Raw genomic sequence first — 25,287 nt, 5'->3', positions numbered from 1 at the left:
TGAACATTCATGTGGTGTGAAATGACTGTTACCAGAAGAAATGACTGCTGCTTTTTTCCTTGCCAGATTGTGCAATCCTTGTTCCCTTCACTAAGTAGGGAGGAGACAAGATTTTTGAAAGTCTTAGAAGTGAAACTCAGAATGTAACTTCTTAGTTTAACTGAGGAAAAATACACAACCTGTACTTTCTCCATCAGACAGGTGGAACTGACCTCAGAGAGCTGCACTGCGTAGCCTACATGACAGGAGAGTTGTAAGGATAAGCGGATGTGGAAGGGTAAAGAAAGGGGACAAATGAAACAAGACAGGAAGAGGGGAAAGTGTTTGGTGCAGGTGCAATGAAGAGACTGAGGCAGCAGAAGAGAAGGATTGGAGGGGGTAGCTGCTTGAGCAGAGGAGCTGCATTCAACCTCTTCCCATTCCTGTGGCTGTACAGAAGTCCGAGGACACTAGGCAGCCTGTGCCGGGCTGGTATCTCCCCTCCCTGCCGGTCCTTTATGGATATCACAGTTGTTGCTTCCCTGAAAGAGATCCCAAGGCTAGTGCCATTTTCATCCTGTCTTCAAAGTGGGACCACTTCCAGATTTCAGAGGACTTGGTGCTGTTCGTCTTTGTAACAGCTAATGCTCTCCTGATTTGTTTTGCTACTAACATGTACTGCAACTTGTGCATTATTAAATGCTTTAATCTCAGATACAAAGAAAACCACCCCCCTCTCCAAAAGCACCAGCTGCTGTCACTGCAGTGCTGTAGAGGTAGCACTGCAGTAGACCTGTGCTAGCATACAAAACACAAGCATGATGATAAGAAGAAAACTTTCAGAGCAGTTTTTTTTAAAGTTTCTTTTCACAGAACTGGAAAAAAAAAGTGTTGTTAATGTGGAGGAAGAAATTCTAAAAGCCACTCTGGAGTCTTTGTTTTCCCAAAGGAGAATAATTTTTAAGAGCTTAATATTAGAGTACTTAATTATTTTGGGCTCTGCCCTGTATCTTATTCTTCAATGAGATTGTCATAACTTGCTCTAGGATGTAATTGAGCCATATATAGTGTATTATGATTCCCTTTAGCACCCCATGATTAACCAGTTTAATGCCTTTTGTAGTTGCCTTTTGGAAACTGGGAATACAATCACTATGCCGAGCACACCACGTATTATAGTTATTCTGCTAAGCAGTGTCTGCAGGCCTCCTTAAATTGCACAATCTTTTTTTTAATGGAGATAAAATTTGTTGTGGTATGATGAAGATACAACGTTAGACAAGAGACTGGAGTGGGCTAACACCTTTTTTTTTTTGCTTAAGTAGGGGCTTAAGCCCGAATTAGATGGTTACTTTGGCCTCTGCTAGTCTATGCTATTACGTAATTCTACATTAGCTACCCTAAAGTTTTGCAAGTACACCGATTTCCAAAAACATACAAGCTCTAGTAGCTTTGCACAGTCCTTTAGCAGTTTTCCCTCAGATAGACCTAAATATGGACTTGCCAGTTTTTCTTTAAAAGTCATGATTTTTTTGCACATGTATATTAAGTTAAACAAACAAGTCTAGCAAATATCAATATTGGTGAGTAATTATCTTTAGAAATTGTCCTTTACATTTTTCTGTTTTCTCTTAAGCTAGTCACTTCAAAGGTCTTTCAAAAAGTACAATAATCCTTTTTGTAGAAATTTTGAATGATCAAGTGCATCATTAAAAGTTCTACAGTCTAGGTTTTGGGCTGCTAGATTTGATTCTAGATTTTGCAGTTGTATAAACTTAAGGATGCTGATTAATGAGAAGATTGCAACTTCAAGCATGGTAACTCTTCATGAAAGCAGAACTGAAATAAGATCTTTCATTCTTGATAATTATCCAAAATGAATGTGTATTTCTTCTATTACAGGAACATGTCTAACACTGCTCTTGTCTCATGATAAATGCATACTTGCCTGTATGCAGAGCTTCGGCAAAAGCTGTTAATTTCGTGTGTGCTGTTAGTTGTACCTCTAAAAGTTGAGAAGAGCTTCAGAGGACTTGAATTCATCTGCTTCACGTTTTTTAAGTAGCAGCCATAGACAAAGTCTATCCACCTTTCCAGCAAACTTACTGAGCTGTCAGACATAATTAGTTAATACAGGAGGTGAAGAGGAATATCAAAGCTTTTAGATGTAGCCTCTGACATGTGCAGAATTATTATTTTTTCCTTTAAAACCTTTGAAAACTGCAAATGATTCATCTACTGGTGGTTTTTTGTTGTTGTTGTTTTTTTTTTTTGCTACAGCTCTTCTTCTGTTATAAAATTAACTACACAGGTCTTGAGGAAATTAAAGGTAGGATATTTTACAAATTGAAAAATATGATTAATTAGCTCATGCTACTGTTTTTTTAGCCAATAATCCTTTGTGCCTCTGGCTAAACTTTCCTTTTCATTCATTCTTTTTTTTTTTTCCCTCCAAATGAACAGATTTCTCTCCAGTTCATATTGTACTTTTTGTAGTGTTTTATTGCCTTCTTATGCTAGATACATATTCTTTAACTTCACTTGGCAATGATGGCCAACTTGCTTTTCGTTATATTCTCTTCTTTGCAGGTAATGTCTATCCCTCTTTCAGTACTCTTCCATGACTGTCACTCACATTCTGAACTTCTTTAAAAAGGTGGTTTTGAACACACTTACACCATGGGTAGTTTGTAAGACTCTCTCAAGAAGTCTGCATCCTGTTTGTCCTGTGCTGCTCACATTTGCAACCATGATAATGCACAGTATAACCACACATGGCACAGTACTTCAGCCAGATTGTTGTTGTAAAGGAATGTATCAGGCTCTGCTCTGTAGCTCTCAGCCAGTGTGCCCTAAACAAGGAAAGATCAGTGTTCAGTTACTACTGGGAGTCGTTTTAAGTTTGGTCTTTGTGGCACAATCTACCAGACAGTAACCCTGCAGCTAACTCATCAGCATAATTCCTTTCCTGCGTGTCAGCAGGTTCCCAAGGCCCTGTACAAAAGGGCTTTTCATTGAGGTCTGTTCTGTGTGTGTGTGTGTGTGTGTGTGTGACAACTTTCTCAAAACTTTGCTCTTGTTTCGCATTGTTACTCTGCAGTTGCAAATGCTTATCAGCACTCTTGCTTGTTGTAGTGGTCAGTCTAGGAAATACGTGTGTGCAGGTGAAATGTTGCTCACTTACGCGTAAATAGGGACCTTTTCTGAATCTCTCTACTAAAAGTAAGTATGTTTTTTTTTCTCCAGATGTGGATTTTCTCATGTATTGGTTAGAATTTGTGTTGTGTCAGCATTAAGATACAAGGCCCTCTGCCTTATTTTTAAGATAGATTTTCCTGACTAGATTTCTCTTGTTGTCTGGTAATCTGCTACTTGCTATAGTTTTCTTCCTCCTGAAGAATTCTTGGGCTTTTTGGGGGGCTTTTTTTTTTCTTTTAGATCAACCATCCTTCATTCTAAATTGGCCCTTTATCCAATTTGAAAATTGTCATGGTTACTTGCTAGAGCATAGAGCTGTAAAAGCTTTTCTACCTTGATAGTGTGCAGCTTTTTATGGAGGAAGGGAGTGGGGAAAGGGAAAAGAATGGCCTACAACCAAGTCTATTGCATTGTCAAAAATGCAGAGTTTTCTAATGGTATTGAATATTGGTATTGAGCACTCTTCTGGGCTTAAAGCCAGCCTCTGTGGGGTAGGAAGAATTTTGTGTTCTCTAAAACTTCATGGCACAGTTATGGCTTAAAGGATTTTTTGTTTTATTTTCTCTTTTTAATAGTTTTTATTCATTTATTATTATTTTTAAGGGTACAGTCCTTGTTCCCTTTGCTCTGAGTTTTCAGAGGAGCAGTATGTTTTTGCTGTGCATTACACTGAGTACTGCAGACATAAAAATTCACCTGAAGTTAACTGAGGGGTCTCCGTTTGTTGTTGCAAGATAGATACAAACTTAGAAAGTAGATTCTGGCTGCATTAAAGTTGGCTTCGCGTTACCTGGAGGTATTTTACTCAGGTATTTGTAACATAATCACCAGGCATCATGCCAGTGCTGCAGTTTAGTTCTGCTATACTTTGATTCCCTCTTACGCTAGCTGCATGGTTTATCTGCATTATACCTGGGAGTAAGATGTTTAAAATCTGGTAGCAGAAGCCAAGCAGCAGCTGAATCTACTGCGAACTTTCTCTTTGGGAAGCCTCCAAATCAGAATGACAGTGCAGCACTTAGAGTCACGTCACTGCAGCTGGGAACTTGAACCTGGGCATCCTGGCATCATACCTCCATGGGTAAGTGCTGGCCAGCTGGAGACCTTAAACAAATGTAGCATTGTCTGTGCCGATGATAAAACTTTTCATTTACTCTGTGTAGATGCAAAAAGTTGTAGTATAAAGGCTTCCAGTTCAGAGATGGTTTAGGAAATTGCTTTTTCTTGTTTCTCAGCTGAGCCCCAGTGTCTGTCTGTGTAAGCAGCCTCGCATGACAGGCAGTCAGACAGCTTAGCTCAGCCCACCTTGTTTAAGCTAACCTTTCCACTTCACACAAAGATAGAGGGGAGGCACTGTGCAGGCAGACATCAACTAATAAAAGAGAGAAAGTGGTTGCTGCCTTCAGCAGGGTCTGTTGCTTGGCTAATGTGAGCTTTTTCTCTGTTCTGCTTCATTGCACGCCGCTGGCCTTTAAACTAATGTGCTTGACTTTGCTTTGTAGCACAACGCACAAGCCGGCAGCAGTTCAGAGGTAGAAGCCATAATCTCTTGGATGCTTCTGCCTCCTCAAAGCCTCTTTTTTACTGTAGGAGTGCTGTTGCTTTGCTCCCTCATGATACCAAAGCAAAACTGGTTAGCTTGAGCTATGGTTTTTGCTTTGCTCCCTCTTGATACCAAAGCAAAACTGGTTAGCTTGAGCTATGTTTTTTTTTCCAAATTTTTTTAATCTATTTTTTTTTTTTAATAACTGGAACAGAGAGGAAGAGGGGGGAGAGTGCTGGAACCATGTTTGAGGGGCAGTAAAAAACATCTATCCTGTCTTGACTCAAAGCGTTTACTGGTGGCAGAAAAATGTGTGAGTTTCAAAGAGGTCAGCCAAAGGAATCAATAGTAGGATATCAGTGAATTCCAAGGATATCTCTGTGATGGGCTTTTTGTGGCTTCATTAAAATCTCTTTCTTACCAGTTTTAAAAAATAAAATTAATAAGCTTTGTCCTGATTTCAGTTTTATTTTTACTCAGAACCCAGGGGACTGCTAGGTTTGTAACTTAAAAAACAAGAGATGAATTCTTGACTGCTAAATCAGCTCTGACAGCTGATGTCTCCAGAGTGCTCTGAGCCTTGGGTGCCTTGCTGCACTCAGTGGTATTTTATGTGTTTAACAACTTTTATATTTCGTTTTGTTGTGCTCATTTCCATAGCGTGGCTCAATGCCTGAGGCTCCTTGGTGGCTCTGCAGAGTAGGTCAGAGTGTGCGTACTTCTACTCTTTGGGAGGAGAACAGTTCAGCTTGTTCTAGCTTCTCTAAATCTTTTCTAGGATAAAATCTATCATTTGTAGTCTTCAAGTTTTAGTGTTGTTTTTTAAGACACTGCTAGAGATGAGAGGCACACAGACGCAAATGTTACAGTTATTGGTTGTAATGAATAGAAAAAGCAAGGAACAATATGCAAATACTGAAGTATATGTAAAGTGTATTAGTATCTTAAGAACAGTTTTTCCCTCTTTATAATAGGAGGTAAGAGGTACTCTTCTGGCAGAAGTTCTTTTTCTGTATTTGTACACTTAGCAAATGCTGCTGCTGTTTTTCACCTGGCTACAACGCGAGGTAGCAAGTACTAGCAGAGAGTGTGTTTTTGAGGATAGATAGCTGAGAATTTGTCATGCCACCCGAGAGACAAGACGGTCGCAGTTCTGTTCTGACTGTGCAACTGCTAGAGCTGACTGCTTCAGGTGTGCCCACGCTAGATTTATCCCAGTCCCCTCCACTCTGTGTGGGTGCGAAGGGACAGAGAATGGCAGTAAACATTATGGGGGCGCTTAAGGGGTGGTGTAAAATTCTCCACGTCTTCCCTTATATGCTTACAGTGCTGCTCAGTGTGTAAGTGCAGGCGGTGGTAACAGTGTCAGCTAGCCACGTTTTTTTGTCTTCTGTGCTATTGCTTGCATGTTTCTGTTTTCAGAGGGTGGTTATTGCCACCTCTTTAGCTCTATTGAGTTTGTTCTTGTAAATAAGCAGCAAAAGAATTACCTGTAAAACACACTGCCAGGTACGTCCACAGGAGATGCTCTGATGGGCTTTCTTGACCAACCATGTTCTAGCTTTCCAGTCCTCCATTTTTGCTGTTTTTGCCATCCCCCTCTAGGAGGGGTTGAAAACCAGTCAAGGTGCAACTTCTCTAGTTTCTGCAACAGCACAGAGATCGTGCTTCTTTTCAAATATGTGCTATGGTACAGCAGTGCTTGAAGTAGTTAAGCAAAGAGTTAACTCCAAGTTAGAGCCTGGATCCGATGAGGGGGTGGTGTGTTTCTGTAATTCTGTAAGCTAGAATCTTATGGACTTTCTTCAAAGATCATTTTTCTAAAGCGTTCACTCACTATTGCCTTTGTTACCCAGGGCTGAAGCCTATGTGATTTCCCTGATGCTTTGTAATGACCTGGCTGACAGTGCTAGGAATCAGGCTCCTGCAGCCCGAGTACAGTAAAAGCTGCACAATAGTTTCTTTTCATTAATGAAAGGAGAAATCTCTTGTGCCTACGACTGTCATGTTTGCGTTTGGAATACCTCCAACATCTCTGGATGCCCTAGCTAGGGTGGGAGGCACAGTTGTGCCTTGTGCTATGTTTAGAACTGCCTTGATACGATTCTGCTCTTGATGCTGTGAAATAAAGGAAATGTCATTAGTATCCAGCCTGCTCAGCTCTCCTTAAAGGCGTTGGCTGCATCTCTTGCACGTGAAGCCTGTTCTTAACGTCCATATTTCCCAGTGGGAGCCTCCTGTCACAGAGCACAATGGCAGTTCTGCTGCTTTCGGGACTGGAGCTCGAGCAGATCAGTGGAGCCTGACACCACTCACCAGCAGCCGTGGCCACCAAATGTAGCAGTGGTACTCTTCCCATTTTTAGCATGCATGCTCTAAGAAAATTGTTAGCGTTAGGAAATCCTGAGGCTGGATGCTTTGGGAATTTTAAAGAAGGGATTGGCAGCAGGCAGAATCACAGCAGTGCCTTATGTCTGTTTGATTTGTCATTGCCTAGTTTGGCACAGCTCGTGTTTTAACAGGCTGCTATACCACTGCGCAGAGAGATGTGCCAGATCGGTGGGGTGCAGGACAGGGGCTGGGGAGGTTGTGGTTTGGGCTTGTTTTTTGAAATCTCTTCATCTAAGCTCCCAGTTCTGAAGATCTAGTGGCCACTGTTTTCTTTAGGTTTTTTTTTGGTGGATATTGTTCTTTTTCGCCGCTATTTTTTTTCCATGTCTGAGCTGTTAAAAGTAAACGTTCTGATTTCTGTGGAATAGAATGGTTGTCGCACTGCAAATCCAGCAAGCGGTTTCAGTTGACCTACCTTTGTGATTGATGTGTCTTGGATCCAGGTGGATAGCCTGGCTCCTTTGTTTCCTGCATCTTATTTCTAGCGTGAAGATATTCCTTTATCCAGAAAATAGTTTTCTGATATTACTTTAAGAGGGAAATGGAGTTGTGATGGGTGAGAATTTTTAAGTTTAAAATGAACAATCTATTGTCATACCTAGACCCTAGATATTAAAAAAAAATAAAAATCCACAAAATTCATACTGTTATTAACAAATATGAACCAAACTCCTGCATTTATACATCTGTCCTATTGACTGCCTACTTCTCTGCTTACTGGAATAAATAGTTCTAAATGGAAGGTAAAATATCAGGGATTGTTCATTCCTGTCCGTAACTATGGCAAAGGATAGTTGAACACGTGTCACATGAATGTTAGTTTTACAATGCTGTGCCATCTACTGTCAGATTGGCATAGCTTTCTGTTGTTTGGGTTTTCTAAGACAATTTATATATATAAGGCATGAACATTTGTACATGTGTTATTGTACAGAAGCTGAAAGTAACATGAAAATATGGCCTGTGTTTGCTGGCTGTGGGGTGAGGGATGTGAAGAGTCAATACAGGAGGTGACAGCAGCATCCTGGTGGTTTGCTGTTGCATTAGCTCTCAGCTGCCCTCAGCCAGTTGCCTTCATTACAGACTGAGATGTTTCCAAATGAAGGAGGCACCTGGAGAGGCCTCTGGATGTTTTCTGTCCTGATTACATAGTTACAAAGCAAAAGCACTTTTTTCTTTTTTTTAGAATGTTCTGGATCCTTCCAGCAGGAGCAAACAACTTCCTCTTTCCTGTTCATTGACTGCTGCTGTTGATAATAAAATCTTTACAGTGAATAGCAACTCTGGAAATGCTTGGCTTTGGGATGAAGCCCCAAGTAATAGGTGTTTGATGGGCAGGTAGAGCCAGAATAGGATGATTTGCGAAGAAAATCTTTTTTTTTTTTTTTTTAGCCTAGTGTTTTCATCATTTTTCCTTCTAGAAAAATCAAAGCCACAGTATGCGAGGTTATATAATAGGGCTATTCAGACAGCGAATGCTGTGCAAGTGTGTTTTATGGAGTGCTGAACTCTCCTCCATACTGCCTCCAGGTTTTTGCTTTCTTCTCTAGAGCTAAGGTTCATGTCCTGTATGGCTCTGCAGGATGGCTCCAACGTGCTGCCCACCTATGAGATGCGGGGATCCAGAACTTGTGCTGTGCAGGGGTGGAGGTCTCCCTGCCTGCAGACCTGTCTCCTGATATCTGGTCCTGTCTTGTCTTCACGTGTAATCTGGAAAGGTGCTCAGCCTCTTTTCCTGCTGCTGCAGCTCTGTGTCCTCCTTTGCACATCCAAGAAATACTGTTGTTCTCTGCTCACTTGTGCGTGCGTGAAGTGCATTTCCAAACAGCAGTGACCTATAGCTTTGGAAAAAAAAATGCAGAGAATGTCAAAAATGAGATTTACTTGCTGACAGCTCAAATGGAGAAGGGGGAGTTTTGATAGGGAATGACTGCTCTCTGACACAGCTTGGCTGGAAAACAAACAAAGGGTGAACTGCACACAGTGTTTTTTATTACACGGATCTTAGTACCTGGCCAGATCTTGTTGCACTTCAATAGATTATGATTCTGCATCTACAAAAACATAGTGTATTACTTATAAACAATTTGTATCCTAGCCTGATCAAACATAAGGGATTTTCTCCAAAAATACAGCAGATAAGTCTCTGTCAGGGTCTTACTGCCTAAGCCAAAAATAAAAATTAAGGATATGGAAAAAGGGAAAAGGGGAGCGTGTCCCTAATCTATTTTTAATTCCTAAGAATGGAAAAGTTTTCCTTTCTTTTGAGATATATATCCTTCATGAGAAATCATCCTATTATTTCACCTGTAACTTTCCTGGTTTTAGGGAATACCAGGAGTTTGATTTGTTAGTGCACAATTCCTAATGAAGGCAGCAAGCTGATTGCTGGTGTCCTTGCATGGTCATAGAGTAAAGGACTGTAAAAAATATCGTCTTTGATCAAAAATGGTCTGTTTTACATTTTAATTGCATGCTAGACTACTTCTGTACAAGTCATTGTTCAAGATGGGAGGCTGAAGATGATCATGCTGTGTAATCCTTAGAGGGGAAAGCTAGGTTAGAGAAAAATAGCTTCTCACTGTTAGTCAAAGCAATCTGCCCAAGATTACTAGGTTTTGTTGTAGACACGGTATGTATTTTCATGGCGAGCAACTTTCAGTTCACAAGTTCATTCTGCTCATCCTTCTCACTTTGCTAAGTCTGGACAAATATTCCTGCAGAATGGTACAAATTACTTCCTGTGAGGATTATGTTACACCAGGAATGCTAGACACTAAAAGCTGTCTCATAAATATGACAGACGGCTTCAGTTTCCTCAGATGAAAAATCTGTGGTCCTTGAAGAACTTGGTGTGACCTCAGGAGTAAAAATTTAAAGCCTATTTCTTTGGCTTGTACAAGTCAATGATCTAATGATGGATCATGCTCTCTTCCATGCTGCCTGGGAAAACAGTGCTTGTTTTTATGTCCCAGAGCAAGAGAAAAGTTATATGTGAAAGATAATGAATGATTTCTTTCTTCCTTGCAGTTTCAATGACTTTTGTGCAGCCTTCCTCTGTATCTTTGACTTGTCAGAATATATCCATAGATGTCTGATTACAGTAGACCATTTAAAATAGCAGAGACATCAGTTTTAAGCAAAAACAATGCCCGTGTTTTTCTTCCTGTGACTGTTTATCCACTGAACACTTTCAAGTCTTGATCTTTTTCTGCCAGCACTCTCAGACCAGGGCAGCTGCAGGGAAAGCACCAAGGGAGAGGGGACGCCTTCTAGTGTAATTTTTCCAGTTACTGTCGTTACACCATACACCTAATAAACTACAGGAGATTGTATTTAGGTGAGATGATGGTTTGATGTTATTTTGCACATAACATGGTCTGTTTCTCTATGGTAACAGCACAGTCCATCTAGTGCAGCTTTCACAGATTCTAGCACTTGGATTCTGCATGACTGTTTGAAACCTGCAGCTAGCTATCAAACTAGATGTATTCTCCCAGTCTTTTGCAGTATCAAGATGTGAAGGTTCAAACATGACAAATATTGTTTTAAAAAAGTCTACCTCCTGAGTAGGAGTAGGGGAATTTTTTGATGACGTGTATCCTGTCTCTGCAGTAAATCTTGTGTTACTTTAGTCATAACATTAAATGAAGCGCTTGCAAATGTTTTGCTTTTTCTCTTTCCCAATGCAGTGCACATATATTGAGATTGAGCAGGTGCCGAAGACTCATGCTGTGGTGCTGAGCAGGCCCTCCTGGCTTTGGGGGGCAGAAATGGGAGCTAATGAGCATGGAGTTTGTGTAGCTAATGAAGCCGTTGTGACCAGAGAACCAGCTTCTGAATCGGAAGCCTTGCTTGGAATGGATCTTGTCAGGTGGGTGGCTTGCTGAACTGTAACCATCATTTTAAGTGCCAAAGGTTGTGATGATGATGATAACAGGTAATGGCTTTGTGGTGTTGGCATTAGGAGATTTTAAAACAAAAGGTATCAGCTGAGTTAACACTTCAAAGCACTTGGGATCTGAAGTTGGCTACCAAGTATGTGCTACGTCATTCTAATGTGAGTTCACTAAACATACTTCGTCTACCTACTCTACTGTCTAGCAGTGGCTATTTTGACAGGATAAGAGAAACGATTACATTGTTAGTTAGAAACTGATAACTGATTTGTAGCATCAGACTACTGATGCGCCCTTCATTCTCCCTCACTTTAAAACAGCCTACTCTGACCTAAAAAGCTTATCCTGGGCTTGTAGCCAACTGTAGTCATAAACAAACTACTATGCGTCGCTTCAGCCCATGCATTCCAATGCAAACCATTGCCCTTATTTAAATGCTGGCAAACAAAGCTCCATGGAAGTCTGTTCACTGAAGGCTGTCTGCCTGAAACACTTGTGCTGCGCTGTAAGTTTCAGCCTGCATGCTGATGTTGCAGTAAAGAGAATTTTCTCTAACCCTTCTTTAGGGTTAGATGGGGGAAGAAAGCTGAAAATGGAAGAACAAGAGAAAATAGCGCAAGCTTATCACAAAGGAAAAGGGAAAAAATGTCAATCAATTTCAGACCCAGTGGTCCTGCTGAAATTTGCCATAGGACACCTAATGAGCAGGCTGAACCACTTTCAAAAGTATTGTCATTTTTCTTGGTTTACTGAAAGATAGGAGAGGTTCTGAATAACCGGAAAAGATTAAATGTTGTGGCTATACCTAAAAGTGTTGAAAAGAGCTGTGGTTATAGACCAGCTTAACCTCAGTTCCTGAAGGGGAAAAAAGCCACTTAAATATCAAGGAGATGACATATGTCCGATACCGACTGTTAGTCATGAAAAACCCCGTCAAACCATTCTACTTTACCCCTGTAATGGGGTAACAAATTTTATGGATAAAGGCTAGGAAATAGATACTTTGACTTTTAAGAGGACATTAAAACCTCAGAAGGTATTCTCATACGTAAGCTTGGAATCATGACTTAGCTGAAATTGCTGCTAGGTGTATAGCTGCCTGAAACTGTAAATGTAAATGTTCTAATTCTAATGATGTCTCTGCAGAAACACAGTATCGGGTTCCAGCTACCATAAATCAAGAGGAATGTGAGCCAGTCGGAGAGAATGCAGTGAAAATGGGAAATATGATCAGACATCTAGAGAATCTGATCAATATGAAGATCATGAGGGAATTGGGGTTATGGTTCTCTCTGTTATTTTTTTCTAAATTCTGTGTTACTCAAGGAATCTACAGAGAAGCTGTACGTAAGAGGACCAGTGAGTTTAATTGCATCAAGGGAGACTGAACAGACTGGGGAGCTTTTTAAGAAAATGTAGGACAAGTTTTGACAAGAGAAGGGATACGTTAGGTGATTTTTCAAACTCCACCTTAATTTTTCCTCTCCTTCTACCATTCGTTTACAATTTTAACAAGCCATTGTTTTAGGTGCAGAGTTCTGCTTATTTTGGTTACATTTACTGCAGTCTCAGAGTACTGTTTAACATTAGAGTATATATGTGACCCAGCAGCTCTAGGTTTACCCACGCTAATAAATTAGGATATATTAAAATCATAAACAACCAGCGATTCTCACCTGTAGATACTACCCTCCCTCTCTTCCTTCTTATTTGCAGAAGAAAATTGTTCATAGCTCAAAAGCAGAGAGTGCTTGAGGCAAGGAGAACTAGAGATGTTGCGGGCTACCATCTGTCTCGTGCAGCAGCCAAAATGGTTCTTCCTCTTGCTGCAAAGACTTGGCCAGTGGCATTAAGCTTACTTGTTTTGGATGACCTCATAGAATAAAGAGAGCTATCAAGTACAAAATCAATCATGTAGGCTGCGATGAAGCAGCTGGCACCAGCTCTGCCTCTTTTTACCCATCTGCAGAAATGGTTAGCTGTGTCACACAGGATTTATTGGAATGAAAATTAACTGGGGAGTTTTAAGCCTAAGTAAGAAATGCAAACGTCTGCTGGCTCAGCTTTTTTCACACCTGTGTATGCGTTGGACTTTGGCATCTATGTCAGATCTTAGCTGAAGGATGAAGACTAACGCTGTGTGTGCATGCATGGCTTTAAATGCTTGCAAAAGAAACTAAAAGCTTTACACTTTGAAACATGTTCTTCAGAGCAGGCATAAGAGTTGTCAACCCATTCAAGTAGTAGAATCAAATTTTGCTTGAATGCTAAGACTCCTCTAAGACTTAGCTTCTGCATTCTCTTAAAGCTATTATTCTTTTCTGTAGGGAAGACATTCTTTGTCTTTGAACTTGTATGGAATTGTCACTTTCCAGTTAGGATTTAAAATCCAGCCAACACGGACAAAGGCTGAATCCATCCAACAAAGGCAAAGGGCGTTGTGAGAGCACGTGATGTTAAAGAGGCCAGAGGCATCTCGTAGCTTTCTCGTATAATTCTGAAGTACGAATGGTTGTTGAAATTGGAAATTGAAAATTTATCATAAAACCTCATAGATGAAGCATTTTTTTGTTTTCAAAAGGAAATATGCATTCCACAAAGTTCTTAGCTTGTTTAGTAACTGGCTGCTGACTTAATGACTGAAAACCGTGTTACCTAGTATACTGCTGCATGTGAGGATTAAGACAGATCTATGTGGATTTTTAGCTAGATAGTGTCACAGCACAGCATGTCAGAACATAACGGTGATTCTTAAGAAATGGATGACGTTTGTGTGATTGACTTGAGGGGTAGAAGTTGGTCCTACTACGTACCAGCTTCTCCCTATCCCAGTTTATCTAAGTGGAAAAAGTGAAGCTAGTCACAACAGACGGAAATATTGAAAGAAAATTGGTTCCAGCACAAATTCTGAAGAGACACACTGTAAATGGAGATGTAAAGTTGAAAAGCTTATGATAATTTTTTGACAACCTTAAAATATGCTGGGGTAGGTTATTGAAGGCACTGAGACACTACATTGTACTAAATCACTTAAATTTCCTTAATGAATAATTCAAGCTATCCAATCTGGGTGTGAAACATCCTAAAACTTTTTTATGGTGTCCCTTGAAGGGTTTTAAATTAAATTTCAAAACAAACAAACAAAAAAAAGCAACCATGATACTGAGAATAAAGAAACCAGAGTAGAAAATAAAAGCAGCACTGATCTGGTTCTAAAATGAATAACTTAAAGACCTCACTGTTACATGTCTGTTTGAATCTGTTTTACCCTTTTCGTGTAGACTTGGCCTAGAAAGAGGTGCAACCGCTAGAGAAGCATTGGATGTAATAGTTGCTCTGTTGGAAGAGCACGGACAAGGAGGGAATTACTATGAAGATGGGAGTTCGTGCCATGCTTTCCAAAGTGCGTTTTTGATTGTGGACAGAAACGAAGCCTGGATACTGGAGACTTCTGGAAAGTACTGGGCAGCAGAAAAAATCACAGGTCAGTTCATCACACACAGCAAGCCTCTTTTATAATCAGTAGCTGTAATTATAAAGAATTGTCTTGGAAAAATTGGTCTTATAGTAGTGTGTTCAAGTAACTAACTGATTTATGCAAGCGTTAGATTAAACCATCAGTTTCAGTTTTCTTTTATGTTTGTACTACTTCTAGCTTTTAAGTGCTTATTTGCATTGGTTAATGTAGCCAGGTTCTGTGAAGTTGAAGAGTGTGTTACCTGTACACAGCATAAGTTATATAAGATCAGAGTTATTTACCCTTTGGAATATGTCAAGAATCTTTTCAGTGGAGTTAATGTATAAATTATTACTTACAAATCTAAAATATTGAGAGGCTAGGATAAGCACTGATAGCTTTGAGAAAAGGACTTAGATGTAGGTCTTAAATTGAATGGTCTGCTCCTGGTTGCTTCACTCCACTATTTCTCCACATATCCACTTTTCTTATCTAATACTGCAAAACGATAGTTTTCTGCTCTTTAGTAGGTAGTTTCTTTTTCTGTATGTGTAAATCCAGAGCTCAAAAGTGACTTGTAAATTTCCGTGGCTTGGTGGCTGGACTTGCTTTAAAACTTTGTCAGAATATGTGCTTAATATACTTAATATATTATGTAAGTATACTTAAGTAAGTATATAAGTATACTTAATATACTATGATTATCTAAGGCATATATTTATTGTAATCTGGGTTATTGTTTTCAGTTTTGAAGGAATTTTTATTTTCATAAGAGTAGGGCTTTTTAGAACTTGCACGCGTTTGAATGAATTAAAAGATTCAAATAGTAAGAGGATTTTTACCATCTCTGCTTTGAGATCCATTTAATTCTCTTTTTATTACCCCTTCATTGAAAGTAGGAGGTAACAAATACAGGAAGGAGGGAGGCTTTACTTTTTGAGTGTACCAAAGCAAAGAAATAACTCCAGGCAGTGGAATGTTGTGTGATGGCCTATTGTCAGTTCATACCATCAAATATGAATTGGCTTACCTTTGCAGGGATGATGTTTTGCCAAGCAAAGTTTGCATTTTAAGGATACTCATAAAATGGAGGAAGTCTTCTAGCACAAACGGATGCCAAACCTAGAGCAGGGGAGATTGATAATGCTGTCCTGATAAAATCCAAATTTTTGAAAACAGTCAGCTCCTGAGGTTTCTAGGGCCATGAGATGGCAGCCTTTCCTCTTCTCTTGACCTGCCTGGCTGCTATTTGACGTGTTTTTTACTTAGTCTTTTTAACTGCATCAGCAATATATAACCTTCACGTGCTTCTTAGCAAATAAACTGTCGACATCATCTGCAGCTTGCAGCTTTTTGAAATGATATTGTAGCTCCGTTCTCATTTTTACCAGCACTTTTCTCTTCTGGAGGCCCCTGTAAGCAACAGGTTAAACTGACTAGTTTCCATCTCCTGCAGCCTGCTGAGGCTGCCAGGAGGAAAGAGGATGCTGCTGGCTGTGTAAGAACTTTGCATTTCATACTTTGTTCAGGAGGTTCTGTTTTTCAACCATAAGCATGCCTCTTAAGCTTTCAGATGAACACATAAAGGTTAAAACAGGGAAAGTATGTCATTTCCCAGCAGTGTGAAGGAAATTTTTTTCCTGACTCTCCTGAGAATTTTTCTTTTCCTAATATTACAGCAGTAGTTCTGTAAAGCTTATAGTGAATGTTTATCAAGCAACTTTTTGACAGTAATTTAAGGATAAACACTTTAAAAATCCGTCCTATTGAAGGCTGAACAGAGAATAATTTACATGATAAACTTGTCTTGTTTCAGGGGGATCAAAACCATGCAATACTATTTCACACAAGTTATTAAATGTAATAATTAAAGGGCTTTTAATGAATAGTTTGGCTAGCTTGATATGAACACAAATATTCCTATCTCTCAAGTCAAGAAAGTTCTCTGTAAGGTATGCTGTTTGAAAGTGTGAATCAGACCAAACTGTCAGTGAGCCTGTAGTATAAATCAGAACTGAGGGACAGCAACTTTCCTTCAGACTGGTGCACAGAACTTCCTACTGTAAGTTCTTCCTCATTATTTAAATTACATGCATGCGACGTTAGCAGGGCAAGCTTTTGTGGAAGGCAGTATTAATAATTTTCAGAAATACCGCTTTGGTTTCTGTTTAAGAAAAAGCTTGTGCCAAATTCCAGAATCTGGTTTTATTTTAGTTTGCATATTTACTTTATCAGCTCTTTCCCTGGCTACCAATGCATTTACTTTATCCTCTCCGAGGAATATCTGCAGCAGCCACTGTTTGTTAGTCATGCTGTAGATATATGGATATAAGCACTGCAGTGTTTTTGAGAAAAGCAAATTAAAAAAAAAAAAAGCAACAAACATTTTAATATCCTTTGAAGCTTGCTTGCACTTTCCTTTTACTTCATGCCATTTTAAAATTTAAGATTAAAAATGAACTTCTTTAACTTAAGCCTATCTTTTGATGCTTACAATAAAATTGTTTTTCAATTGGGAAGCTTGAAGTAATCAGTAAGCTTTTTAAAACATTTTCCAAATTAAATTATTGGTTTTGGGGGCAAGGAGGATTCATTAATCTAAATGCAGCCAGGCTGAAATATAGTTTGAAATCAAATTAGACCTCAAATCTTGTTGCAGCGGTGGAATACACTGGAGAAAATATAAGGCTGGCATCTTCTCAGTGTTTTAAGTCTACTTTCTGGAATTGGGAGATCTCTTACTTCAGAATGTGCGAGGTACAGAGGAATTGTGAAACTATTATCTTACTAAATAACAGTATTAATCACATGGTAGTGTAACTACCTAAATAGGGTACAGAGAACCAAGCTCTGCAACGTGAATGGTGACTCTGTGTATGTGTAGTTATGTGGTTGTGTTAAATGTACATCCTAACTGATGGTTTAATTTGTCTCCTAATTGCAATTACTTTGTTCTTCTAGCTTCTCCCGTAAGAACTGTATTAATGCTTTCTTCTAATTCGTGGCTCTTTCTGTAGAGGGAGTGAAATGCATTTGCAATCAGCTTTCATTAACTACAAAAATTGATGCTGAACATCCTGAACTGAGGAATTACGTGAGAAGTCAAGGCTGGTGGAATGAAGACACAGACTTCAATTTTTCTGAAGTGTTTTCTCTCGCTGATGACCATTTAGCCTGCTGTTCTGGCAGGGAGAGCCTGGAAAAGCAAGGTGGTAAGTACGAATCATTTTTCTGCATGTGCAGTAGGATTTGTAGTCACTGTTACCTCCTTTCCACCACTCTGTCCAGAACTACAAGTGGTTGAGGAGAATACCTACTTCTACTTGTAAACCAAGTGGAAAGGAAGACCAGAACTGAAGACTGTTCCTAAACTTACCACAGTTTAGGGTGAAACTCCTAATGTCCTTCACAAGTTTGTTTCAAATCATGATGCCAGTTAAAAAATAACTTTACTGTTGTTTAATGTGCATGATGTGCCACGACATTTGTTCTTTGGTACAAATATAATGGCCCTACCTAACACTATAAATATAGTATTAAAAAAATGGCCTCGTGTATGAAAGCTTGATCTCAGCAGATGCTACGTTTTGGGAGGTTTGCTTAGGCTTTTGGGGAAAGAATTCAGATGATAGATTAAGAAGAGAAATGCTATTCAGTTGCAAACTGAAGTCCTTTTTTCATTGTTGAGCAGAACAAAGTTACCAGAACAGACAGTGTGCCAACTGCCTTCAGTCATAGGAAGGGTTTATTTCCACACCAAAATTAATGACTGTAACTGGCTAAAATAGCTAGAATATGACAAGCCTGCAGGAGTGCTGCTCTTCATGAAAAATGGTACAAATTATCTTTATAAAAAGCCACGTACTAAAAATATGAATTTGTTATATTTATTAGTGTTTTCATGTATTGGCAAATGTCAAGAAGAGTGTAGAGATGAAATGCTTATTGCAATGTTCCTGCTAACATTATAGAATTATTTGGAGCATAGCTGGTGTATAAGAGGCAGATAAAAACAAGCGTGAAGGGCCGTAAGTGAAAGGTCTTAATAAACCTGGATTATAGCACTGGAAGGCCCGAGGATCTTGACAGACAGATGACTATGGCTGCAGATTGCAGACCTGCTGGGCCATTCCATGTCTCCTGGTGGACTGGGGCACTCATGCATGGAAGGGAGAGGCTTAGGAAGCTGCTGTGGAAAGAAGCCCTACCTGTCAGGGAACAGTGCAAGGTAACGTGGAGGTGCTTTGGGGAGACAGTTGTGATAAGACACATGCAGGAAATACCATGAGAATAGGAGATTGTTGCAGATCATAGTTTGGGGAAAGATCTCTGTGTCTAGGTCTGCTGCTGCAGGATGCAAGGAGTGTGAGATGAGGGTTCAAAGTTTTGACTGAGAGCTAATGGAAACAGAGGAGAAGTAGAAGATCAGGGTGCTACCATTGTGCCTGGGCTTGGATAGGGGTAGCGTCTTAGAGGAAAATGGGTATTTTATGCCAGGAGTCTGTTCACAGTGATTGCTGAAGCAATATTACAGACATGATGGCTTCTTCCTGAAAAATACCTTTTTAATGAGATTTCTCCCTATCTAGTAATTGTACTGCCTAATTAATGCTCCCTACTGTTCTCTTTTACTAGTAGGCAAGCTCATTCTGGTTTACATTGTTAAAACAGAAACCGTTAACTGAAATTTGCTCATGCTAAGTGTCGCTGGTCATATTATGTCAAAGCCTATTCAGGCTAAAGACCTTCCATGGGGTCCAAGCCACCGAACACTCAGGAATTTTTTTCCCCTTCCTATAGGTGACGTTTCTGCACAAACTATGATTGATGTGCTGCGTGACAAGGATAGTGGTGTCTGTGTGGACTCTGAATCTTTCCTTACTACAGCTAGCATAGTGTCTGTTCTGCCTCAGGACCCTAGTTTTCCCTGTGTTCATTACTTCACTGGCACGCCGGACCCTTCAAGGTAAGCTACAGCACTGGCGGTCCCCTGGGTGCAGAGTAGATGGTGGGTTGAAAGATATTAAACAAGCCTTGAGAATTGGAATTGAATAAAAGAGCATCTATATGCCATCTAGTCCTGTTTTCCAGAGACCTTTTGAGCCATACGAACAAAACTCTCAAAATGGAAAGCTGAGGGAAGCCATAGGGTTGTTCTGAACCCTAGAAAAATCCTGAATTATGGTGACACAAAGGCAACTTGAGAAATAATTATTGTCACTTCATGGTAGCTAATAGGAAGGTCCACTTTACTGCACTTCCTTTCCTACGAAAGCCAACGCAGAATTATTTCCTTCATTTACAGAACAGACAAGACATGTGCTGTCTGTTTTGTATTGAAAGAGCTCTCATTGACTGAAACTACTTCTTGCTGCTGAAGGGGTTCTTTGCTGCCTCCTCTACAAGTCACATTGGGCTGAGAGAGGAAGGAATGTGTTAGAGGGGCACCGGCTCAAGAGAAGATGTGGCTGTGGCTGGAACACCACTGTGCCTGTCTAACAGAGAGGCTCGTTAATGCAGTTTCCAAGTTTCTGGGCTAAGGCAGGCAGGATGGGAAAGAGCAGTACTACCTTCAGTAGTTGGTGGTGTGCAGTCTGACGGTCCTGTGTTACTGAATTGTATCTGGCTGCAAGTCTGAATGGACACCACTGGGGTGAATGGCCAGATTTGGAATCTTGCCTGAATTCAGAGCTTCTAGAGGAAGCACAATTTAGGGAGGACCCAGAAAGTACTGCTCCAAAGTGATTGTTTGGCAGCTGGATTCTTGTTGAGACAGTAAGTTCTTGGACCATTTCAGTCACCTCTCTGGGACAGGTGGGTGTAAAATTGCAACAAGTAAAGTGCCTAGCTAGCAAAGAGGGGTGTGTGCCCTTGGTAGCCTTGTATGGCATCAGAAAGTTGAGCAGAACAACTGCAACCCTCAGTTACCCCAAATATCTTTTTTATTGGAGGAACAATTTCCATTTCTTTAATGATGTCTTCTCTAGTTGAAAGCATCTGAGAACATGAGGGAGCTCATGGGCCAGATCATCAGAGAACTAATGAATTATCTTGTGTTTTAAACAGAATCCACATGGGATTCACAGAAATTAAACTAAACCACTTGCAGTTATTCAGGAGATCTGCTACTTGAACTGAGGTGAAGAAGTTACGGGGAGAAGAAAATGGTGCCCATAGGAGTGGTAGTAAGCATCAGGTGCTAACAAGTGCTACAGAAGTCATCCATACCAAAGGGACTTCTCACCACCTTGCATTATGCAAGTCAGACACTCAGGATTAAGAAAGAAGTTTAAGCTTGCTTTCCAGAACTTTTCTTTAACTTGATGCAAATTGTTTGGGATAAAATGGAGCAAGGCTTCAAATTGTTTTGGTGGGATTTCTTTCCTTTTAAAAGAATGAAAGTCTGGCTGTAAAAATAACTTCAGAGGCCTTGTTTTATTTTATACTCGAATGTATTAAAAAAAAACAACAACATTATTTTAACTGAGGTAGAGAGCCATACTGACTCTTAGTCAGCAAAGCTTCATGACAGTGATGGATCATGTAGCAGCAATGAACCCGCTGACTGTATGCAGGCAGCAGTTATTAGCATATTTTTGCAGAAGTCTTGCACTTCTGGCAGCTTCTCTGTGGAATGCAGGGTACAGTTTTGATGTGCATCTAAAAGGGAAGGCAGTTTCTCCGTGTGTTTGAGAATACCTCCTCCTCTCAGATTCTCAGGAATGAAGATCCTGGGTAGTTGGTTTTATTTATTTCTCCCCTCTCTCTGGAGTTCAGATCCAAATTTAATACTGAAACTGCTTGAGATGTGTCACAATATTAGTAGCTGTGTCTTTTTTTTTCCCCACCTAACATAAAATTCTTCAGTGTTGCTGGTCATGTGCCAAATGGAAAGCTGCCTGGCCGAGAAGGACCTGGGAGTATTGGTGGATAGTCGGCTGAATATGAGCCAGCAGTGTGCTCAGGTGGCCAAGAAGGCCAACGGCATCCTGGCCTGTATAAGAAGCAGTGTGGCCAGCAGGTCGAGGGAAGTGATTGTGCCCCTGTACTCGGCTCTGGTGAGGCCGCACCTCGAGTACTGTGTTCAGTTTTGGGCCCCTCGCTACAGGAAGGACATGGACGTGCTCGAGCGAGTCCAGAGAAGGGCGACCAAGCTGGTGAGGGGTCTGGAGAACAAGTCTTACGAGGAGCGGCTGAGGGAGCTGGGCTTGTTCAGCCTGGAGAAGAGGAGGCTCAGGGGCGACCTCATCGCTCTCTACAGTTACCTGAAAGGAGGCTGTAGAGAGGTGGGGGTTGGTCTATTCTCCCACGTGCCTAGTGACAGGACGAGGGGGAATGGGCTAAAGTTGCGACAGGGGAGTTTTAGGTTGGATGTTAGGAAGTACTTCTTTACCGAAAGGGTTATTAAGCATTGGAACAGGCTGCCCAGGGAGGTGGTGGAGTCACCATCCCTGGAGGTCTTTAAAAGACGTTTAGATGTAGAGCTTAGGGATATGGTTTAGTGGAGTACTTAGTGTTAGGTCGGAGGTTGGACTCGATGATCTTGAGGTCTCTTCCAACCTAGAGAAATCTGTGAATCTGTGTAAATCCTCTGATACTGAGCGAGCTGTGTCCCTGCTCCACACAAATGTGTATGTGTGATTTTAATGGAAATTACGTCTGAGGGAAAATGAGAGGTGGCTATGTGAACAGAGGAGAAAAAGCTGATGTGAGGCTGAATGCTGAGGTTTGTTCAACAAAAAGTTGGAGAGGAAAATACAGTGCTACTGTAGCAGAACTGCCATGAAGGAGACCAAAGAAATCTTTAGGTAAAATGGGGTAATGCAGTTTTACAATAATTGGCAAACCTACATTTCTTTTTAAAGCATGGAGATTCATTTTGCTTCTGGGCAGTACCAACTCCCTAACCTAGTTTGTGGATGGTGTAGAGGGATTACCTATGCTTTCTCATATCTGTTTTAAAGTAGCCTGGTGAACATTTGAATCATGTATATAAAATCTGTCTGATTACTACCAGCAGTAATTCTCCTTTCTTTCAGGTCCATATTCAAACCCTTTATTTTTGTTGACGATGTAAAATTAGTACCAAAAGTCCAGTCCCCTTCTTTTGGTGATGATGATCCTGCTAAAAAGATACCTCGATTCCAGGAGAAACCTGATCGCAGGCATGAATTGTACAAGGCACACGAATGGGCCCGGTCTCTTCTTGAGAGTGATCAGGTAAGAACTGTGGGACCTGGGAACTTCATAATCTTGTGGAGATTTCCTTAAACCTATCTGCTGATAATGGCTTAGTTTGAGATAGGGTGCCACAAAGGTTTTACACTCCACTCTCCTCATTTCTTAAAACAGTTCCGATGTGAATTTAAAATACCAGCTATCTTTGCATTGTATAATGGTGTCTGGATATTTATGGAGGAGGAAGTAAAACAGAGAGAGGGATCACCAGGTCACGCCAGCCATGCTGGTGTTGGTATTTCAGGCAAGTTGTGGAAGACCACATAGTCATGCTGTACGTTCCTTCACAGAGGACTTGTTTTTCTGCAGTTTTCCTCTGCAGCAGGGTCAGCTTTGCATATTTACATAGGTCAGGGTCTTGATAAGATCATAACAGCGTTCATTCAAACCTGTTCATTACGGATTAAGGAAATAGTGGTAACCTCTGCCAGTATGATCTTTATTTAAATGTAGTTTTGGCTAGATACAGTTTTAATCTCTTGGAATGGTTCAATTTAAACTCTGTGGCCTCTGTGGTAGTACTGACTCAATATACAGCTGTCTTCCATAGCATTCAGTTAAGTCTGTTACCTAGAGAGGAGTATATTAGTATCCTGTGAACTCTTCCCTATTAAAATAAAGCGTGGCACCAAAAGTTGTGTTAAAAAGGAAATGTACTTTCAGTGAGGTTTCATGCTGTGATGACTGAACACATGAGAGCCTAAAGCTTACCTGAGGTGCCCTGCTCTTTCTGCACAAATGGCAGTATAAATCCTGGAAGGCTCTGAACCATCACTCATTCTAAACAGCTTTTGTTTCTGGAATTCAATTTTGAAAGCTGCAGGCAAAACAAACAGCATGTCTCCATTTAATAAAAAAAAAGAGGGGGAGGGGAAGACTTCAAGTAACATCTGGATTAAAAAAAAATGACACCTTCTTCAGGAGTGTACTTCCTGCCCAGAAACATGAAGAGAAGTAAGCCAGAATAACACATGAAGCCTTCCCTGCTCTCTGGATTCTTACTGCTGTCATATTATGCATCATTTCAGATGATCTAATGATCATCTTGTAGGTGATGATCTGAGGGATACACATGCGCACACCATGATCCGTACAATCATCAGGGCTTCTAGTCATATAGGCTTCTTCTCACAGATTTGTTCACTGGTTTGCAAGCTTAAGAATTTGCTTTACTTCTTTCTCATGTGTATAACGTTTTCCTCTATCCATCTTTCACCTCATCTTTCTTCTATGCTTTGAACTTAGCAGCTGCTTCTTGGTTATTGTTTGTAATGCATGAAGTGTCCAGCACTGTTCTTTTTAGCCTTTGACCATCCAAAAAGAGTATTAATAGAAATTGTTTTTTATTTAAAAAGGCTTTTATTTTCAAAAATACTTGAAAAGATCTTTGCAACAGAAGAGAATGGTAAATACTTTAATGAGCTGGTTTACTGGTTAATTCAGTTTGATTATTTCATGCATTTAGGATAAGGGCCAGAAACTGATGAGGATTATGTTAGACCTCGAAAAACAAGGCTTAGAAGCAATGGAAGATATCCTTACTCGTACAGAGATTCTGGATCCTGCTGAAGTAGTGGATCTTTTCTATGACTGTGTTGACACAGAACTAAAATTCTTCAAATGAAGTAAGCAAACATTTTAATTCTTTAGATGCTGAGTTTCTGGTGCCAGGCGTCAGTGAACACGTAATGTTGGATCCAATTCTGATCACCCTCTTCTTTTAGACAAAGTTAAGGGTGTTCAGAATTAGGTCCAAAGCCACCTCTCCACTTCAGTGCATCTGACTGAATTGCCTCAAGACCCTTTCCCCTATATTACATTGCAGACATATTTCACTGTTGCTTGGAATGGATTTTAAACCAATTTTATCTCGTTTCAGCTACAGTGGCTACTGTTAGCCTTTTCACAGGAAGACTGCAGAGTTCTTCAAGCCTTGAAAGAAAGTCTTCACACTTGTGAATTTGCAGGAAAAACATTTCTAGAGGAAAAAATGTTACTTGCTAGCTATATCTGGTTAACAAATTGCTTTCCTTCGTCCAATCTTGTGGCGTTCCTGTTTGTGTATGTATATAGTGAAAGGAGAAAATCACTGACTGGTCCAATTACTGTGTGCATGCTGGCTAATTTAGTACAGAATGTTTAAATATGTATGTTGGGCAACCAATTAAAGCAAAGATTAACTTCATCAGGATAACTACCATATTGTCATTGAAAGCAATCTGTTTTTTTCCTCTGTTGCTCAGGTCTAGGCTTGCAGCAAAGCTGACTTGCATTTTTCTCTTCTTGCTAATTCATACAAAGAATGGTAGAGTTGAAATCCCAGTTTAGAGGGAAGCAGGAAGGTAAGTCCTGCTTCTTGACCTTGCTGTACTGGTCTTGTACTGGTGTATCTGGTAACAGTGGCTCAGCATCTGGCATTGTGCCTGTGCAAATGACCAGAATTGGGTTCCCCAGGATAAGTTTTGCCTTTGCCTGCTCCCAGCTTCGAAAACTTTGTGTGTTTGTAATGTACCTGGCTACTGCCCTAGTGCCAATTACTGCAATGCAGAACCAGGCTGAACGCCTAAGACATGTACACGCAA

General features: G+C 40.3%; 1 protein-coding gene and 1 long non-coding RNA gene across 4 annotated transcripts in view; both read left to right on the top strand.

Annotated features, from left to right (window-relative positions):
* Window positions 1-24,903, top strand: part of SCRN1 (secernin 1) — a 33,939-nt gene extending 9,036 nt beyond the window's left edge. For all 3 annotated transcript variants that reach the window (XM_080579687.1, XM_080579686.1, XM_080579688.1), the window contains exons 3-9: window positions 10,804-10,985; window positions 14,292-14,494; window positions 17,485-17,679; window positions 19,268-19,433; window positions 22,507-22,687; window positions 24,171-24,330; window positions 24,585-24,903. In XM_080579687.1, the coding sequence (XP_080435813.1) occupies window positions 10,804-10,985; window positions 14,292-14,494; window positions 17,485-17,679; window positions 19,268-19,433; window positions 22,507-22,687; window positions 24,171-24,329 (1,086 nt within the window). In that variant the 3' untranslated portion in view covers window position 24,330; window positions 24,585-24,903. The remainder of the gene's footprint in view (window positions 1-10,803; window positions 10,986-14,291; window positions 14,495-17,484; window positions 17,680-19,267; window positions 19,434-22,506; window positions 22,688-24,170; window positions 24,331-24,584) is intronic.
* LOC308189570 lies at window positions 3-6,070 on the top strand. Its single transcript, XR_013946448.1, has 2 exons — window positions 3-2,308; window positions 3,115-6,070. It is a non-coding gene; the product is annotated as an uncharacterized lncRNA (long non-coding RNA).
* Window positions 24,904-25,287: the final 384 nt, after the last annotated feature.

The sequence above is a fragment of the Anser brachyrhynchus genome (assembly GCF_964034855.1).
Source record: "Anser brachyrhynchus genome assembly, chromosome: 2".
NCBI classification, from domain to species: Eukaryota; Metazoa; Chordata; class Aves; order Anseriformes; family Anatidae; genus Anser; species Anser brachyrhynchus.
This window is presented reverse-complemented; position numbering and strand designations above follow the sequence as displayed.